The sequence below is a fragment of the Athene noctua genome, chromosome 18, assembly GCF_965140245.1.
Source record: "Athene noctua chromosome 18, bAthNoc1.hap1.1, whole genome shotgun sequence".
Taxonomy (NCBI): domain Eukaryota; kingdom Metazoa; phylum Chordata; class Aves; order Strigiformes; family Strigidae; genus Athene; species Athene noctua.
This window is the reverse complement of record NC_134054.1, coordinates 10,676,797-10,697,401: the sequence shown is the minus strand read 5'-3', so window position 1 is coordinate 10,697,401 and position 20,605 is coordinate 10,676,797. Positions and strand designations below refer to the sequence as shown.

Here is a 20,605-nt window from a genome sequence, read left to right as displayed (position 1 = left end):
AGTTCCATGAGACACCATCTCAGGGCAAGCTTTAAATATTGTATATCCAGTACAATTGATTCCAATATTTTTGTATCACTTCTCACACATGCAATTTTAAGCAACTTTTATACTAGAGCCTGTTTAAAATTTCACTTCTGTTCTTCCTCATTAAAAGGACAAACTATTTAAAAATTGCAGTTTTGTCAAGCAGAGGGAAATATATCAGTACTGGGCTTCACTAACTATCAGCTTGGTTTAATGTAATCTCAGTTTAAGTATATATCCCTCTGTTTGCATCTCATAGAGCCCATAACGCATGGCTGCCGAGACCTCAGTTTTCTACCAGTGTATTTTTTTATAGCACATGATGATTCTACAAAGATAGATGTAGTGCCTGTTGTCAGCTCCTCCTACAACCTGAAGTAAGGTAAAAGCTGAATGGTGGGAGTTTTTATTCACTGTTTACTCTAGCTTCATGCTCACAGAACTAGAACTGATCTGCTCTTCCCTAAAAAAACTAACCAGGGTACTAAATACAAGTACCCTTGCAAAACTTTAGTCCAGATAATCTGCTTCTAAGAGCAACATGGTTGTTATTGCTTGTCCATTTGTAGATAGCATTACTGTCACTCCCTTCTGAAATAGATCCTTTGAAACAAAACTCTGTTTACACATGGGCTTATGTAGTTTTGAAACCCTGGCATGAAATCCAACAATTGAAATACCTACAGAGCATACACTTATTAGTATCTGCCTATTGAAAATCATCAGGAATGCTGTCCACAGTTCCTTCCCACATTTCAGTTCTTGCAGCAGCTCATCTTTTTTCTGCTCTAGAAGAACTTTAATTGTTTTCTATTTCAAACACACTTGCACTGTAGGAAGTAGTACTTCATATGCTTTGCCATTAACAATCCATTTACACCAAAATTGCAAACAAACATGAATTGTGTAGAATAAATAGCCCTGCCTGGCTTTAAAAAATCATTAATTTCAATATATTGTCAGGTTTATTGCAAGCATTCTCTAACTTGTCCCTTCACAGGAAACTTGAACCACTCATGTTCTTTAAAAGATCATCTTGTTCTTAGTGAACTTTCCAGTCCAGTAACTTCTGGCTAATGGTCCAGTGGGGCTTTTCAACTCGGCAACAGAACCAGCACAGGTGTAGAGGAGGCTTAGCATTCAACTGTTCCACTAAGATAACTTCATCCCGTTTCCTTGAGCTCAACATTATCTCAGCCTTGCTAAGAAGGTAGAAAGTAGTTCACAAACTTTATTAGTGATCATAAAAGTGCTGTAGAGATCCCAGATCCCAGCAGCTACACCTCTGACACGTCAAACTGACAGACCAGATATTTTAGAGAAAAACAGACACACCATCTCCCTGTTACAGCAACTCTAAGGTTCCCATCATCTTAGCCAGAGAATTGCAGTGATATTTACCATAAGTCCTACAAGAAATGGCTTTTACTGTACTGAAAGGAAGCCATCTGAAGTCTAGACTTCAGTCTGTCTGCTTCTAGTTCTTGAAAAAAGGTGTCATCATCACTTTGCATTATTGCTGCTTGCAGTTGCTGTATTTCCTTTTCCATCCTTGATCTTAATTCTCTTTTTGTTTTCTGTAGCATCTAAAGAAAGTACAGACATTAGCCACAGCAGGTAAAAAGACAAGACATTTACAAAAATTAAAAATACTTACTTGTGCTTGTGCTTTCTCTCTGGTTTGGATTTCTTGGCGTTCTTGAGATAAAGCTTCTGCTAGCATGGAAAACTAAGCATAACGTGTTTGAGTTGAAGCAATTAAAGAAAAGAAGGGCTTCAGTGTAAAAAAAAAAATAATTTTACTGTCTTTGATGCAGATTAAGCTTTACCTGATCTTTGTAATAGTTCTCCATAGACTCCAGCTCATTTTGATGCTCTCTCCTTTGCTCAGCACGCTTCTCTTGAGCGTAGGCTCTCAGGTCCTTCAGTCTTTGCTTCTGAATTTCTAAGCCTTCTTCAAATAAGTTTTTAAATATCTGCCAGCAATTAAAAAAAGCAAACCTGAAACTTTCCCAGACAGTTTTAAGTGTACATTTACATTTTTCAGCTGCTTTATCTCCTGACAGAATGGTGATCGCATGAAGATGGGTCATTGCCCATGAGAAAGCAAGTTATCTAGTAATGGTGGTACAGATACAGTTGAGCTGAATTTGTATTTCTCACTCAACTGAGATTCTGATAAACTGACATGAAAAATCTATGTTGTCATACAACTAAGAAAGGGACTGGAGCAGCAAATGTATATTACATTTTTAAAATCACTTCAGACAACCTGCCAGTGCAAGCCAGAGTCTTTGAACACACGGTGTGATTTACAGCCCACCCGGCGTTCTGTTGTCTAACTTCTGGACCTTCATCCAATTTCCAATAGCAGGAAATCCAGCTGTACTCAGGCTTTCCATTTATACAGAAAAAACACTTAGCAGCTACAGTGCAGCTTGAGGCAAACAGTTCTGAAATCACTAATAGTGGATTATGCACTACACTTCTAGTCTTTCACTTTAAAAGGTGAGAATTCTGTATCTACTCTTGAAAAGTCTTAACTACTCTACTTGCTCTCCTTAGCTCTGATGTCCAGCCCTAAGGAGAGATTGTATCTGTCAAAGTCTGCTCTGTTTAACAAACACTGAATAACAAAGCTGTCTTTTTGATCAGTTTCCTTAACTGAAGATTTAAATTGTTTTCTTTGGATAGTAACTATAGGAACAACTTCTTAATCCCACTGTTTCTGAAAACTCATTTCCCTGATTTCTCATGTTACCAGCCCTGTTTTTCCATACTGATACTTCACCCTTTCTCTCCTTCTCTTAACCCCGTAAACCATCCTTTCTTGTTTTACAGTGGTTTGCCCTAAACTGTAGCAGTGCTTCCAGAGAAGGAACCTTTTCATCTGTGGCTTCGACTGACCAACCATTTGATCCCCTCTCCTACGCTCTGGTCACTTGACTTGCTCTCTATCCACTTCTATCATTATTTGAACTACGGGACTGTGGGTCCCAGCATTGGGGTCCAAACACAAAAAAGAATTCCACACTTGCAGAGCAAGACATCTTGTACTTACCCTTTCTTCCCGTGTCCTAGCCCGCATCATCTTGGCACGCAACTGAACCCGGTAATCTTCATAATATTTCCTGGCTCGAGCAACTTGCTGGCGTTTCTCTCTCACTTTATTCTGAGCCCATTTCTGTCGGCAGATACGTTGCTTAAATTCTTGCTAAACGGAGAACAGTAGCTGTAAGACCACCAAGCTTCCAACAGCTATCGCTGCAGGCAAAGCTTTGTTAATCATTGCTAAATCAATAGGGTCCTTCCCTAACGACCTTCTCCCTACCCCAGTTTTACACTGCATTTATGGTCTGAAGCTTTAGGCACCGCTGATTTAGCAAAGTGGTGCCATCAAGAGCACTGTGTAATTAAGGAATCAGCATTGCCATGGTAGCTGGCATTTTTATCAGCAACAACAGGAGCTTGAAGTTTCTCCTCCTTGCCTATTCTTAGAACTTGTTTGCACTTAAAACAACAGTGTAGTAGTATAATAATAATATTCCATTCCCATGACCTCAGTAGCCACACAGCAAACAGATTACATGACATTTGAGACCACAGCTACTCAAGAGGCATAAAATTGTTGTAAGATAAAAAGCCACTTTCATGGACCAGGGAATATGCATTCCAGCTAGCTAGCTCAAGATGAAATTTTTGTATTAAGTAACAAATATCCTTCAAAGAACTTACTAGTCTCTTGCTGTGGTCTTGATCTTTTTTAATAATTGCAACAAGCAGCTCGTACTTTTTCAGGGCTTGTTGAACCTGGAGGTTTAAAAGAAGCTAATTACTTCCATCATTCTACAGGACAGGCAGTTGTGTGTAGAAGTTTTAAATATTGCCCCCCTGCTATCTTTTGAGAGTTACCATGCATAAGTTCATCAACTTTTCTATCTCATACCTAACTTTCAAACTAAAAGACTGTTCAGAACTAGCACTTGAAACTACAAAATGCATTTTAAAAAGCAATAGCAAAATCCTAGGCAGTGCTAGATAACTAGTACAAAAAATGAACATTATATTCAAGTGGCTGATAAAAAGTTGAACCCACATGTCTATATATGTACATCCCTGTGGAAGGATGTACATCTGAGCTGGGTTAGTTAAAACTGTGCTTTGGATGTGCATGTACCCTATTTATGCTGCATACGAAGAGTCAGGATGACTTTATTTTATTCAGTAGAAACTGATGACTGCTAACTATTCTCTCAGAGCTGTGATCTCTGCTGACACTTAGAAGGTAAGAATAAGAACGCTCACTTCATTTTGGAGTTTTGGTTTAGTTCTGCCAGAAGCTGCCTTAAGTTGTTCAGTATGTGCAAGCTGCTGCCGCCACATTTTATTCATAGTATGGTGGGAAATATGCAGGTGGGGAAACTCTTCCAGTAGCTGAAATAGGAGGTCATCATCTCTTACTTTCACTACAAGGTAAAGACAGCTGTAAGCAATAAATTCCTGGAGAATACATTCAGTGGTAAATTCTTCCAGACAGTGTCAGCCTAAGTTATGAAATATTTTAGATTGAACACTATATACAACTACCATGCTGTTGTTACGATGTCAAGCTAAACCCAGCAGGACATAACATCACTCTCAGAACAGTGGTGAAAAAAGTAATCCCAAGTTTTTGCTCTTTTTTTTTCTGCTAAAGAATTGCTTTTATAGCTCAGGCATCCAATTAATATAAGTATCCCCTTCTTTCTTTAAATGGTTCTAACCATCAGTGACTTCTTTATCTGTCTCTCAACTTAAAATAATGCTGATACAACAGTAGTAGTGACAGATCCAGGTCAAGTAAACAGGTGTAAAAAACTGGTTTGCAACCAGCTCATTCTCATTACATCTTTGATCTTTCTGGCAGGAAAAGATGACGGGAAGATGAAACAAATGGGTACTAACCAACTGTACGTCCTTTAAACACTGGGGGAAAAAAAAAAAAAAGGCAGTGTACTTGAATAACACTGAGATATGTAGGTGGTCATACTACAGTCTTACACATAAGCAAGCATGTTGCTGTTTATCAAACCTGAGCCTGTGATTTGTGTGTTGGCTCTTCTTGGAGCATCGCTTGCTCAGCAAAACCAGTGGCAGTGTTACCACCACGGCTGAAAGGAAGAGAACAGCAATTGATAGATCCTGCTCTGTTACCTGTACGTGGCTCAGCACCAGCCCACTCAAGGTAAAGGCCCAATTTTAAATCTGTTACACGCTCAAAAAAACCAAAACCCAACCAATAATTGAGCTCAGACTATAGTGGAACAAGCATAGAAGTAGCAGTAATGGAAACAAGCCTTGAAAAGAATCCAAAGGATTTTAAGGAGGTAGCAAACGGGTCAGTCAGTCAGTGACTGTGCATTGGTGGTTTACGTTTACCTAAAGCATTATCTTCCCTAACAAAAATCCAGACATATAGAGGTCATAAGAAGGGGAAAGTGCTACAGCTGACTGGTATATGTTGGACTGATGCCTTTATTCTTGGAGTTCAACACATGCTTTCAAAAGATGCCAGTTTTCCACCAAGTATAGTTTTGCAGTTCTTACTTGGAGCTGCTTTCTTTGGCTTCACAGTCCCTCGTTTTGGAATCCACTGGCTGTATCTGGGATTCCGAGGTGTGGTTTTTCTAGAATAAACTTTCACTGGCTGAGGCATTTTTGGAGGTTCTTTAAAGATGTTTTCTTTGTATTCTTGTTCCTTAGGAGCAGATGTAAAACAGATGGAGAACAGGTATGAGAAAGGGAAAGACTGATAGATCACATAGTTTGGATATCAGAACTTAAATGTCTTTGAAACTTTAGAATAAGAATTTGGACATATTGTATTGGATTCTCCAGAAGGCCAGAATTCACCAAATGCAGGTCAGGGTTCAAATAAAGGTTATATCTCACTATTGCATAACTTCAACTCTTAACACTACTGCAGCAGCCTATGGACTGCTTCTGCAAAGGCTGTGAAAAGGGCCGGTGCAGCCTACATTGGTGTGACAGAGCTTTTCAGCTTAGGTCCTTTGCTGTTCCAGTAGTAAGAAAGTAGAAAACCAGCCCTTTGCTACATTCATAACCCTAGAGAATCATCCTTGCACAAACCCAACTTTCAGAGTAGTTAAATGAGACTATGGCAATATTAAGCAGATTGCTTACAGTGTACGGGGGCTCCAACCTTATTAACCCTAGCTGCTGGGGGTGTGTGTGGGGGGGAAGTGCCCATCTGTGGGGAAGTTTAGGCCAGTCTATGGCAGTTACCTGCTTGCTTACTTGGGTTCAGTTCTTTAAATCTGTGTGTCTTGAAGTTACCACTTGATGTGAAAAACATGGTGGTTGATACCCATAAGAATAGGTATTATTCTTAATAGACAGTGCCAAAACTTAGACTACTTGTCCCTTGGTTCTACCTATCTGAGGAAAAGCTGTCCTTCTGTTTACTGCTTTAGTAGTATAGTATACAGCACTGTAATTATGACAGTGGAAGTCAAGGAGGTTTTCCACCCAAAAGACATCTCTGCTATTTGGACAGATGATCTAGACAAATATAAAGCAACCAACCAACCAAAATATAACCAACATTCACTGTAGTACATCACATACCCTATCCTTGGTGATTTCTCCAAGCTTTGAAAGCCTCAGCCTCTCCCTAGCTTCATAAGTTCTTAGTTCATCTTCATAAGCTTTAGCAACTGCCTAGAAAATAAAAATAAAAAGGACTTTTCAGAGAAAATAACCAGTCCATATGACTACCTCATTAACTTGTTTGGTGTATAGGTCAAAGTAGCTTCTTCCACTTCAGACTCTTTTTGGCTACATTTGGGGTTTAAGTCTTTTTCTCAGCAGTCTACAGATAGAAAACTACTGAAGTAGGCCAGATGTCACCATTAAGCAGGAGCATTCATTTTTCATGCTTTCAGTATTACTGTTAGTAAGAATGACCAATAGGTCTAACCTAGAAATTACCTTTGGCTTTTTTGTTCTTTCATCCCTCTCTTTTTGCAACTGGCTGTGTATTTTCCCTGTTTGTCGTGTTCCATTACTGCAGAGTTTATCTTCCAACTCAGAAAAGAGTTGATGCTGAGATGAGGGTGAGGATGGAGAAAGGGATCGTGGCCTGCTTGGGTACCTTAGATGTAGTGTGTCTGTAAGGAAAGACAGTTCACTGAGTATCTAACTTGAAACAAAAGAAAACCCTCTTCAGCCAGACATAAGGAAAAAAAAAAACATCCCCAAAAAAACACACAGTCAAATCTTTCCACAGCGTAAGATTCAAAAAGTTTAGCACAAATAAAGTCATAAAAAGCTAAAGCCTTTGCCTTTAGAATTATCCCTGCCCCAAATCACAAATTTTAGGGCTTATATGATAGCAGAGATATTCAAGATGGAAAAGGAAAAAGCAGCAAAGCCAACTGAATGTAGCTCAAGGTGAGAGACTGTCTGTATATCAAGGTCAAACAGCTCCATCTTGCAATGTCATGCACATGGATTAGAACAAACTGTAGGATAATTTTATAGCCTGCAGTACACACAGGGTGGTTATTAAATCATACTGCCACCACCACACACGCTGCACAGTATGTCTGGAAGTTACCGAGACGTACATGTTGTGTTTGACCCTGAAGAATCTGCAGTGAAGTACTTTGTGAATTGGCCATCGGTTCAGAATCCCAGGGCTCTCAGTGAGCTTGTATTTCTGTCCCTCCTCCCACTTTCTGTAAATTTTTTACTGCAGCTGTGTTTGCCTTGTATTTTTCATAAGGTTTTACCATAGCTATTTAAGTATTAAATGGGAACTTAATTCTAATTCTGTTACTGTTGCTCAGGTTTGGATCTAAGACAAAACATAAGTGAACTAACAATACATAACTTAGTAACTATGAGTAGTTCAGTGTATCAGCTTTACATGAGAAGGAATTTTTTTTTTAAATATTCCTTTCCAGCCTAATACTTCAGTGGCAAAAGAATTGTTACCTCGCTCAGGTTTCCTTTGTCGATAATCCATGACACTGTCACTGTGCTGAGACAGGTTGTCTTCATCTGTCAGCTCTTCTTCTCTGGAGTGCCCACCCAAAGCTCTCTTTAGCATCTATTGGACAGATTTTTTTTTTGGAGGTCAGGTTCAATAGTTCGTTCAAAATGAAGAACTGTCTAAACTCAGGTGTTAGTTGCAGATTTCCTTTTCATCAATATTAACTTTAGATTCTTGTTCTCCCTGCTATCATTACTAAGGCTAGATTGCTCAGGTACAACAAAGAATAGATTTCACTTACTAAATCGAGTTCATTTAACCTGCAAGAGAGTTTTTCTGACACTTCATGAAGCTCTTGCTTGGATAGCTTTTCCTTTGTTGTTCTGAGGGAAATAGACTCTTCAAGTGAATCTGTGGTAGAATTTTCATATCTACTAAAACAGGAAACAGACAGATTTAATTTCTGTTCTAAAAACCTGAAGATAAGCATTACCTCGTACAATTCCAGTTCACTTTTTGCGTGAGCACATTTTTATACGATTAAGGAGAAGCTGAATCTGTAAATGCCTATAACTATATTTAAGAAAATGCATATATGTCAGGAGAAACAGGAAATCTTTCTGTTAAAATTAACATTTACTGTCATGCAGACAAGGATGGGGCGGGGGAGGCACCTGGGTGGCCATGTATATGAACATGCTAGCTCAGTTCAGTACCAAAAAAATGAATTTGCCTTTTGTTTCTAGACAGATATCTAGATTCAGGTCTTGGAGTTCGTGCTACTCGTTCAGCACATAGGGAGAGTTCTTGGTGTAATGAGGAAGCAGATGCAGAAGTCCCATATACTGGAGGAACCTAGGGAAATGAGTAAGCATAAATTAAGATCCACAGTAAAGCTCAGAAATACCATAGATCATGTGAGTAGAGATCCCACAACAGCTTTTATAGGACAACCATCTCAAACCCTGTGATTGTACAGATATATTAAAAAAGTAGTTCTATGTCCAAGTCTGCGACTAAAGATGGTGTGCTTTGTAGAATTAGATGTTTAAAGAAACAGACTAGCAAGAATATAGACGATCAGTTCAAGAATCATCTACAGCTAAACCACTGAATCAGAAGAACAAGGCCTAGGTTAAGTTATATGACTATCCCTACATCCCTCATTAGCCTGGGACTAATGCCCAGTAATCCGAGCCAGCTGAACCTCACTGGCTATAGGCTAAAGAAAACACTCATGTCCTCATGCCATTTGGTTACCCTGGTTTAATACTGCCTGGTAACTTATCTGTTCAAACTGGAGTAATTCAGGGTTGGCATGAATAAACTTGCAAATACACCAATGGAAAATGAGTTTTCAACAGAGACAATGTTTTAAACAGACAACGTAGAAGTAAAGGCTGTTGAAACTATTGGAACAAATGAAGTCTGTGAGTACCTCTTGTGGTTGCAGAAGGCAAAAAGTGTTTTCCAGAGCAAGGAACTTCCTATACAGATATGTTTCTGCAAGCACAGAATGGCACCTGCTGATCAATTTGTGGGTTTTGCATTATTCAGTTTGTGAAAAGCAAAGGAAAATGCAAGGAAATAAAATGAAAGAACATAGCCAGCCAGTTCAGTGATCTTTAGGGAGGGAGTGAAAACTGAATTTTATCGGATTCTGAACAACTCCAGACAAACAAAATTCTTACTAATGTAGAATACTGATACACTTCAGAGAAAGGACATGACTGTGGTTTTATGATTTATACATCTTTGATTAAACCCAAGATAACTAGGTTGTGATTGGTTGTGATAAATTAGAACTCTAGAGGTACTGGCACTTGTACTTCTTGGAGCAAACACCTCCAGAAAGAACTGTCATGACTTACAAACTGTACATAGCCATAATCACAACATGTCATCACTGACTGTGTATTTAAAAAAGCAAGCCAAAAGCAGGTTTGAAAAAAGCCCAGAAGTGCCACAAGGTATCGGGAGAATTAAAGAAGAAATCCAAAAATATTGACTGAACTTCCACAAATAAGGTAAAGATGCAACATCTACCTTTGTCACGCTGTCCTCAGCATCATTTGAGAGCACCTTGTCTCCCCCAGCAGCAGCAGATGACAGATAACTGTTAGTTGATGGTAGAGATTGCACTGTGCCTACTAATGGGGGGAACAAGTAAAAAGAGATGCGATCCATGGCTTCTGGAACTCAGTTATTCAAAGAGAACACAATGACAAAGCAAATGTGGTTACACTGTTGTGACAATCATTTTGGTAATTTCTCAGGTTTTGAATGTTCAGTGTCATGGGAATGCTATGGAAACTAGAAAGGTAAGCAGCGTTTCCCAGGCAACAGAGAAAAGTACTGAAAACTAGCTTCTAAGCCTTTCCTACAATAGCACTTAATGGCTTTTTCCTAGAGTTGAAACTGGCTTGTCTGGTCCATGTTTCTCTGCTCAGAATAAGCTCAGACATGAGAGTTATCTGCTAGAAGAGTTTTCTGTAGTATAGGCCCATTTTAACTGGATTAACTAAGAAGGAGTCGAACTGGGGACGCAGATCATATTTCTCCAGCACAGTGAACAGCTTAAGAATAACCTATTTTTGTTTCTCTATAAAACAGAGATAAAAACATGAACTTGTGGCTGAATTTAAAAAATGCACCAGTAGTTTCAAAACCATGCTTCCTGTAGTGCCCATAAAAATAAATGCAACATTTGACACTTAAGAGTTACCCTATAAGAAGCAAAATTTTCTCTCACCACTGAGTTTCCTTGATGGAGGAAGACTACCAGAAACATCTTCAGATTTTTGTGTAAGTGACTTTTCAAGCTGAAATAAAAACACAGGAGAGTGTTGACAGGAAGGTCATATATTTAGGTTTGTCTGCATATGGAAATCAGTGCTGATTTTATAGAGAAACAAAAATACACTGTATTTTGTTTACTATATTGTAAGCTGTGCACTTACATGGATCATGGAGATGCGTATGTATATGTGTATAATAATGTGTATAATATATAAACGCACCCCTCAAATTAACTTCCTCTCTGGACACCCGGTGAAGAATGAATCCACAATCCAAAATTCCTTGAAGATAAAATCTGACACATTCAGAACTGTTCTTCAGAGACCAACTACTCCCATTCTGCAAGTATACTAGAAGGTTTTAAAATGAAAGGCATTGATTACTAATGAAAAAAAAAAAAAAATGATAGGTTTTTACTTACAGTAGGAATTTTTACTCCTTCACTGGTAGCCAAGGCTGCTGACTGGCTGGCTGAACTCTGATAATCTCTCCATCCAGGATAATGAGGTCTGGCTTCTGAAGGCTGAAATGGTGGCAGCAAAGGAATAGCTTGCTGTATAGGCTCCCCAAGTTTTGTAGCACTGGCACTCAAACTGTGTTTTTGAGGCGACTCCACTGAGCCTTAAAAGACACATACAAAGAACTTGAAGTTTAAGTGTTATTTGCAAAAGCAGAAAATTAGGTTTTTATATTCTGCATACGTATTAGATGGAAGTATCTAAATATCTAATGTTAACTACCCTCTTTGTTGGATGGCATGGAACAGCATGGTAACATTTTCATGCCTTACAATGTTACTTCTGTTTAGAGATACGTACTGCAGCCCCTGCCTGTCTCACCAAGTTTCTCAAGACTGTATATACGTATATGAATACGCTGCGCTCATACTGCATGGGTGTAGCCATATGCATACGCAGTAAATAGCTTTCAATTTGCTGTTAAGTTTCCCCACAGTCATTTTAGATACACGCAGGGAATGCCTGCTCAGGGGCAGGAATTCCAGGCAATGAGGGAGCCAGTCAGCAGAGGCCAGGGACAACTGGATAAGATGGCTGCCACCTGTCAGAATAATTCACCCAGTACACAATCTGTTCATAACTGTCCTTAAGAACAGCATGAAAGCTCCCTTGAGAACATGATTTTGAACGCTAGGATCATCCACAAGGGCTTTTTACTTTTAGTGTTTTACTTATTGAACCACAAAAAGAAAAAACCTAGCTGAAGTTAAATCCTAGCTAAGCAGACATACCCCAGATAATGGAGTTTGTATACTCTGGGACACTAAAATATAAAGTTTATGAAAACTATTTGTTTATTTCAAAATATATTAACTAGAGTGTTTCCATCCATGACTAAGGTTGTCCTCTACACTACCTTAGTATCCTACACCCCTTAGTCAAAATCAGATAAATAAGCTATCAGAATGAATACTCACCATCTTCCTTTTCCTTTACAATGGCCCTTTCAGTTTCAGAGAACTGTCTAGGTAATGTTGCAAAAGCCTTTGAGTTTTCAGATTCTTCCACCCCTCTGTCCTTTTCTGCTGGTAACAATTTAGGCAACTGGAATTCTAGAAGTGGTGTTTGAAAAAGGTTAAACCAAGACCTATAAAGCATCTTGCAATGAACTGTTAAGATGGACAATCTTAATGTTTGGTATGTTGATAACTTGGTGTTAGCAATCCATGCTATAATCAAAATAGGTCTGTTAATTCCTACTTGTAATTCTATTAAATAAAAATTTCATAATTCATAATATTCATTTATGTCTCTACTTGGAGAAATTAATCACCAATAAGAATAGGAATATTATTACAGGAAAAATAGGAAATAGGAATGGACTCCATTTTAATAGTAGTCTGCATGTTATTTGTTCCAGAGCCCCCCCATTATGTTTTTAAGTGACACACTCCTAACAAGTTTTCTTTAAGAATGAACTTGCTAGTCTTTTTAGAATCTTAAATAATACATTTTGCTGCAATAAATTAAACAAATTAAAGGCTTCAGAAATCTCTTGTTCTATTGAACAAAATGAAATGCCTTTGTAGGGGGAACTGAATTCGAACTCAAACAACAAACTTTTATCCAGATAATGTAGCTCAGGAGTCATGAAAACCAGTGTCTAGAAATCTACAATTTAACTTCAGCAAGATCAACTATAGTTGCTTATTGTGCATCGGGCTGGGGTTTTTTAGGTATGGGTTGTTTTGGATTTTTTTTTTTAAATAAGAGTTTAAAACAAGGTATTTGTCTGAAAGAAATAACTTTTTAAAAGCCTAGAAATGTTACTACAGAGTAGTCAAATCTTTTTTTCACACAAACTCACCTTCCTCTCTCCTGGAAAACGAATGAGCAGTATCTCCAAGTCTAATTAATTCACTAGTAGATTCTGATCCATCTGCATCACAAGATGGAACAAAAAATTCTGACTGGGACCTAAGAGGAACATAGAGCCATAAAATGATTTACTCCAGAAGTCTTTGTTCCTGCAGTCCACAAGATGGAGCTGCAGAAGAGTAGCAACTCTACTTCAGATAGCTGGCTATTAGAGTGTAGGACGTCAGAGGCCAGCTTCTACAAACAAACCAACGTAGAAGTCATGAAGATAAATCAAATGCAGTTTAACTAAAATACAATAATTTAAAACTGAGACAATGTTTTCAACTTGTTTCATTCCACATGCAAAGTAAAATTAAGGGGAACAAAACACCATCAGCATTCTTCAAGAGCAAAAAATTTCTGTATCTAATTTCTAGAAGTTCTGGATCTAGCTAAAGGAGAAAGTTACCTCACATTCCATTTGACTTATGTAATCAGTATGTTTCCTACTTGCATACTATTAAAAACCTACTAGTTTTTCTACAGATACACAATCACTATGTCAATGCAAATACTCAGAATTGTTCTTACCCTTCACCTGATGAGAATATTGAAGGTTGCTTAAATTGACCAGCATTGCTTTCCAGCTGCTCTTGAGATGCAATCTGAATTTCATTATTGGATAGCACATTTGCCTCATCTGTTAAAAATCAAGAGGCAATTAGTTTCAGGAAAACTACTTCTACCTATTAACTAACAGGTACTATTGCCAATATCATCAAACCAATTTAAGTTCAACAAAACATTATAATGATATGTAAAATGATGACATGCAACCCCCTTGCGGGCAGGCAACTTTCATGGTAAGTTTTTAAAAGTGATACAACTATCATACACCCTATTGTTTCAATTATAAATAACCCCTCTCTTCTTTCCTCAAATGAATTAAATCCCGTACTTATAACTAGAAAATTCGAGCCGCTAGCACCTATGGTTGCTACCATAGTAGCAACACTGGCAGTCTGAGAGAAGGGAAAAGCAGAAGTACAGGCAGTGAAAATGCTATTTTTCTGCTGCTCACAGTGAAACAGGACAGGAGGCAACTCTCAGCCACCAAGTGCTCTTCTCTCTACTCCAAGGGCACAACAGCCAGCGATGACATTTCTTATCAGCTTTAAGATATGAAGACCAGTACTCAGTCTGCAGTAACCATGATCTTTCTGAAGGGCTGAGTAGCTTCTCTTCCCCTGTTTAGTCTTTTCCTCAAAACAGTCCCTGCTGTGGATCTGCTCCTAAGACCCACTTCACAGGAAAGCTTAAGTCATCTCCCTGTTTGTCTCCTAGTAAGTAAAAGGGACATTTGCTCATCGTTCCAATTAAAGTCAACATTTCCCTCCCCAAATCCTAACCATAAATCATTTGACTTACAAGTTGAAAAGCAACATACTAACCAAGGATGAATTGTCTGGAGTAGGTTTCTGCCACAAGAATGAAGCAGAAAGGTTATGTTCTCCAGTTCTTGCCTTCTAACAAGTTTCAGGGAAAATAAACTATTTTATCATTATTATGAAAATAGAGAATGTAAATAGTTTAGCCACTGAAATTTCCCCCCGTGGAAGGGGGAAGGAAAGTTTCAGTCTTTCTTTTCTTCTGCATTGTCAAGGTTAAGGCAAACACACCAAATAAATCTTCACTATATTGGAAACACCTTGGGTATCCAAAAACAAGGTTTCACAAAGCTTACATCTTCAAATGGACATCATTCCTACAGGTGCTAGTGAGGAGAACAGCAAAGAAACAGTTTTTACCTATTATGGGAACTGTATTCCATCCATGAACACCAAGAACTATGGTCATGAAAACCTAAGCCCTCAGCAAGCTAACTTGAGAGCAGACAAGTAGAAAAATAAAGCTGTCCATAATGTGGTAGTAACGGAACATAATACCTCAAACTAGGACATCTGTCTACTTACCTCCATTCTGAGAAGAAGATTCACTGACTTCTTCTGTAAGATACTCTAATAAACCATCAAATATTTCAATGAGGTTTCTGATAGATTCTCTTTCTCCTTTCACAATGTTCTCACCTTAAGAGAAGGTACTGCCACATATTAATAATTAGTCCTTCACAGAAGAAAAATTCTCAAAAGCACGAGTTTTCTGGAAAAGAGCACTTAGAAATTCTTGTGAAAGCGTCAGCTCAGAAGACAACTAGTCACCCATTTATGGCCACATACATAAGCTTAGGGTATCTTAAAAGCTTCCTAAAGTTGCATATTTTCAGTCCTAATAAGTGACAGTTTATTGATGCTATACCTGCTTACACGCATAAAAAAAAACCCCAGGGATATTTTCAATGTTAGTTAGTATTTAGTATTTTTTTATACATATTAGCTACAGCATGAACCAAGTCTATGGACTGGCAGGATTACAAATACCAGCCATACTGTACAGGGACCAAATTAGAAAGAGATACTTCCTATCAGGCAAGCAGTTTTCATTCTTTGCAGGCTACATTATGCGAGACTATACATAAGAAAACTCAGTGAAACTATTATCTGTGTACAAAGGACAGACACAACATAGTTCAAGTGTTTACTCACTGACTTTTAAAAATAAATAACTAGTTTGAAATTCAAGGCTCATGTTTTACAACCCAGTTTCCAAGCTTTAAATGCATACAGAAAAATACTGAGCCAGTAACAGACTCCCAGTAACACTTTAGCAGACCGGTGAAGTATGATTGATAGTTAACTAACATTTCTTACAGGTCTGTGTCACACAAGACAGCTCTGATTTATTCTCTGCTTGCTGTTTAAATTTATAACCTGATGTCCAAGGCAAGGGTTCAGTGTTTTGATGACACTCACTACAGGAAAAAGACCTTTCATGTAAGTATGAAAAATATGCTTTATAACATACGGTTCTTATAAAATGTTCAAAATAAACCACACAGATATTCAGCTGGTGTTTGTCTACATCAAAATGAGTACCTACCAGTGATGTGTGACAGGCTGACCTGCAAGTAGTCCAATGCCAGGGAATCTATTACTGCTTGTACATTATGTGCATCATCCTCTTGGCTTCTAGGAGTAGCTATGAAATCTATTTAAAATAAATAATAGATTTTAGGCTATCTAAATGGATAGCTTATTGCAGATGTTTTGACTAAACTACTTGAACTTTCACTTAGAAGTTAGCATTTTTAATACCTTGTGTATTTGGTGAAAAGGCCGAGTATCATATGGTTATTAAATCTTCTATAAATACTGAGTACAAACTTAGAATGCCCCCTAGAAGATGTGAGGATTTTATCAGCTGAAGTATCAGATTCAAGAATAGAGACTACTAAAGTATTTATGTGTATTTAAGTGCTTATGTATGGCTTTCAGGGCCTAATTTACAATAGGAAAAGTTTTGCTGTAGCTATACTAGTGAACTCCCTTCATAGCTGTCATTCTTTGCAGTCAAAAAAAACCCAAACAAAATTGGCCAATATTACTTAAATCCTCTTAAAGAATTACAATCTTGTGTGTTTGTCTCTGGAAGAACATAAATATTTTAAAACCCCTACATCTGTAGTACATTTTGCAAACTCGTATTGTTTATTACAATATAAGGGGAAAAAAAAAAAAAAAAAAAAAAAGAAAAGCAGGTTTATAAATTATCATTCCTACCTGGCACTTTTTCTCCTAAGATTGACTCATAAAGACGAACAAACACATCAGCACCACATTCTGAGAGATGCTTTATGTGCTGGTTTATGTGACAGCTCCTTAAAAGATCATTGGCAACATCAACCCAATCTATTAAGTAAAACATATTAATATCAGAACTGAAAGACACAGAAATAAAGACACGGTTAGTTACAGTGAAAGATGGAACCCATTTGTCTTTAACTCCACCATAGATGGTTGACCCCAGTCATCCTATCCCAATCACCCAAAATATTGAACACGGTGCATGCTTTCTGCTCCACGCCCTGTTTACTTCAGAGAGAATCATGGAGTCATTTAGGTTGGAAAAGACCTTTAAGATCACTGAGCCCCACTGTAAACCTAAGACTGCCAAGGGCCATTAAACCATGTCCCAAAGTGCCACATCTACTTATCTTTTAAATACCTCCAGGGATAATGACTCAACCACTTCCCCGCGGGCAGCCTGTTCCAAGGCTTGATAATCCTTTCAGTGAAAAGGGTTTTTTTAACATCTAATCTAAACCTCCCCTGGCACAACCTGAGGCTACTTCCTCTCATCTTGTCACTTGCTACTTGGAAGAGACCAATACCCACCGCACTACAACCTCCTTTCAGGAAACCTTTCCTTTCAGATAGAAGCAAGGACAGAGAGTGAAAAATGATGCACACCAGGACCTTGTTCAAGTACAGTCATACCACAGCTGGACTTGAGAGCTGAAGGGTACTGAAGTACCGCAGGCTAGGCAGATTACTTTTTTTTCTTCTACATAATGAAAAGCAAATTTTGGGCTGACCACATAGTCAGGAATTCCAAACCCTGAAGGACTTCAGTTTTGATGCCTCTTTTATCAAAAATCAGAAATTACATATACTTTTTTGAAAAACATGAGTTTCTTTTACAACCCCAGTTTCTTTAATACTCTTAGGCAACAACTCTGCTAACATAAGTATTCTTTGTTCAACCTAAATTCAAGGATTACTTGTATTAGTTTGCTCGTTAGGGATTACAAGAATATGGAGCTGATCCCACCAACTTCATGTTATGTTGAGCTCAGTGAGATGTGCGCATAAACAGCCCAGTTTTCCCCAAACTTTGTGTCCTGAACTCAAAAGTGCTTTGAAGCACATGTATCTTCTACAGTCTGTCACCCAGTTCCAGTATCAACTCGGAAGAACACGCATCTTCATCTCAGTCTGTGATCTCTCAATGTTGGATTTTCCCCCTACATGTTGTTTTTGCAAACAAAACAGTATTTTAACAAGTATTATTAAGGACTTTAAATTACTAGACAAGGGGTAAGTCATCTTTGGAAGGGAAAAAAAAAAGCATACAACTACTACAATATAAACTAATTTGTACAATTTTTATTCTTCCATGCACAGGGAGTATTAACTTTCTATCACTCCACTCTTCGTTCAGTTCCAGAAATCACTTTACCTTAATATTTTAATAACTTCAAGCACGTGAAAAGTTAAAATAGCACCTCCTGCATTCCAGGCCGCTATGTCTTAGAAAACTTCAGTTACTGTTCATCTCAACTTTATCAATTTAAAAGTGTCACCAGGCAGGGGGCTTTAAAGGCAAGGGAGGTTGACATGAAGAGCTTAAAAAGCAACAACGCAAGAGAGCTCTAAGGAAAGGCATGCCTGGATAAAGCGGAGGGTGTCGGCAGCAGGTGGATGCCAAGGCCGAGGGGAGAGACAAAGCAGCTCTCCACCTGCCCCCCCCAGCCCTGCAAGGCACGGAGCTCGCACCCGCGCCACGGCAAGGCCCCGCGGGACGGCGCGGGCAGGCTACGATCCCCAGCGGCAGACAGGGCCCGGCGAGGCGCGGGGGGAGCCATGAGGCCGGGAGGGCCCACGGTGCAGAGGCGGGGACCGCCTCAGGAGCCCCGGCCGCCCCTACCTCTCTCCTCAGCGCTGCCCATGGCGCGGCGCCTCGGCACCAACGACCGGCAGGAGCCGCCCCGCCTCCGGGAATTCAAATAGCCCCTCTCGGCGTCCTCCGCGCTGATTGGGCAGGATGCACCGGAAGGGGCGTGTCGCCCCGCCTGCCGGCCGCGCCCACCGGGTGTTGTTTTGTTCAGGCGCCGGCCGGTGGCCCCGCGGCGGGTTGTGGACGAGCTGGTTGTCATGGAAACGGGGGGGGGGTGTGGGGTGTGAGAGTGAGAGAGGGGGGAAGGGAGCCCGTGCCTCAAAGCCACGCCGCAGCGCGGGTCACGTGGCTTTCCCCTCCCCCGCTTCCTGGTGCGGGCCGCGCGGGGCTGTCACGTGACGCGCCCCGCTCCTCGCCGAGCCGCGGCGGGAAGGGCCCGGCGGCCGCTCCCTGCGGCCCGGCCCGGCGGCGTGTCGGCTGCGGAGGGCGGCTGGCGGTGTAAAATGGCGGCGTGATAAAGCCCGCTCTGTAAGGCGGCGGTTTGCCCGGTGTGGTGCCACCCTCGTCACCCTGAGTGGGAGGGGGTTGTTCCTGTTTTCAGAGGCGCAATGAGGTGGGGAGAGGGCTGGCCTCTGGCGGAGGAAAGTTCCAGCACTTGACCTTGCAGGCCCGGCCGGGGAGTGCTTGCCGGTAGTCCGAGGTGGTGTTTACATGAGCATTAAACCGGCAGGTGGTGGAGGTGTGCCTGGTGCACCAGTGGTAACAGCAGCGTTTGAGCCTCACTGTGTTTTTAGCTGTTAGTGTACAGGGTTTTGGAGACGTTGGATGGTGAAATTTGTCTTCCCTACTGAGCAACGGTATTCCATGCGCCTTAGGAATTCCGGAGTTTCCATGGTGCATCAAGTCCCCCAAACCCAGAAATAATGGTGGCCCATATCCTTAAGCTCCTGGAGCATGGCAAGTGGCTAAGATAGCAATTATGACTCAGAACAATAGCAGCAAGTAAACATCAGTGACAATGTTGCCTCTAACAGTCTACAGACATAATTTTTAGATATAATGCAAATGCACATACTGCTTTAATAAACACAAAAGAGCTCTTGTGTGTATAAGCACATGCATCTCAGTACTCTCGAAATTAATACCAGAACGTGGATTTCAGTTCGATAGATATGCAGCTCTAAAGCTGTGTTGATTTGCTTTGTGTATTTTGGCTCAAAGTAAGAAAACAAGAAAATCGATTCTGTTTACCTTAAAGGGGTGGAACACAAAAACGAGGAAGTTTGTCTCAAAGAGGAAACCAAAAGGAGTTACTTGCAGACTAAATGCACGCAAGCGAGACAGAGTTTTTTGTTTAGTCTTTTCAATTCTTTAAAACTTAAACAGCACAGTAAGAGGAACCAGTAAACTATATACAAACAAAAAAAAACCCAACTGTTAAGCTAAATATAATGGGCAAGAATAAGAAAAGATCGGACAATTTACTATTTTCACAGCCTTTGAAAAAACCTTTTTCAGACTCCTCAGAAGCAGGAAGCCTATAGAGTGAGTAGGTAGTAGGTATCGAGTGTTAAAAGGGGTATTTTTGGAGAAAAATATTTAATAAGCTATATTAAATCAGTAACTCATACTGAAAAAAAAAAAGGGAAGGATCCCCTATCAGAAATTTGCAGGGGATATTTGCAGGCAATTTGCAGCATTAAGAAACCTAGTCAAGTGCTACTAAAAGAACAAAACAATTAAAAAGTGAGTGATTGAGGTGGTATTCCAAATTGCTAAGTGGGAACAGCTGTGGCTATTCATAAACAAAAGCCTAATTTAGTTGTTAGTTTGAGGAAGAGATCGTGGAAACATCTAGTAGTATTCTTTGAAGAACCTTGCTCCATTCTTA

The 20,605-nt window shown here is 39.7% G+C and overlaps 1 protein-coding gene across 1 annotated transcript; it reads right to left on the bottom strand.

The window, feature by feature from the left end:
* Window positions 1-1,243: 1,243 nt before the first annotated feature.
* On the bottom strand, window positions 1,244-18,830 carry CEP95 (centrosomal protein 95). Its single transcript, XM_074921874.1, has 22 exons — window positions 18,745-18,830; window positions 16,818-16,946; window positions 16,138-16,245; window positions 15,114-15,227; window positions 13,732-13,840; window positions 13,148-13,257; window positions 12,258-12,392; window positions 11,244-11,443; window positions 10,776-10,845; window positions 10,070-10,110; window positions 8,757-8,878; window positions 8,325-8,457; window positions 8,026-8,140; window positions 7,018-7,196; window positions 6,655-6,747; window positions 5,614-5,764; window positions 4,333-4,493; window positions 3,763-3,837; window positions 3,089-3,241; window positions 1,857-2,003; window positions 1,685-1,756; window positions 1,244-1,613 (listed from the first exon to the last, which is right to left on the bottom strand). The coding sequence occupies exons 1-22, from the start codon at window positions 18,764-18,766 to the stop codon at window positions 1,437-1,439; spliced, it is 2,616 nt and encodes an 871-aa protein (XP_074777975.1). The 5' UTR covers window positions 18,767-18,830; the 3' UTR covers window positions 1,244-1,436.
* Between the last annotated feature and the right edge of the window lie 1,775 nt (window positions 18,831-20,605).

Bases quoted from the DNA above. Each gene is read 5' to 3' on its own strand.
- CEP95 (XM_074921874.1), bottom strand. From the start codon at position 18,766: ATGGGCAGCGCTGAGGAGAGAG. The intron at 6,748-7,017 runs GTAATTTCTAGG...TTTATTTTCTAG, and splicing joins AAAGAACAAAAAAGCCAAAG to GCAGTTGCTAAAGCTTATGA. The intron at 3,838-4,332 runs GTGAGCGTTCTT...TTAAACCTCCAG, and splicing joins AACCAAAACTCCAAAATGAA to GTTCAACAAGCCCTGAAAAA.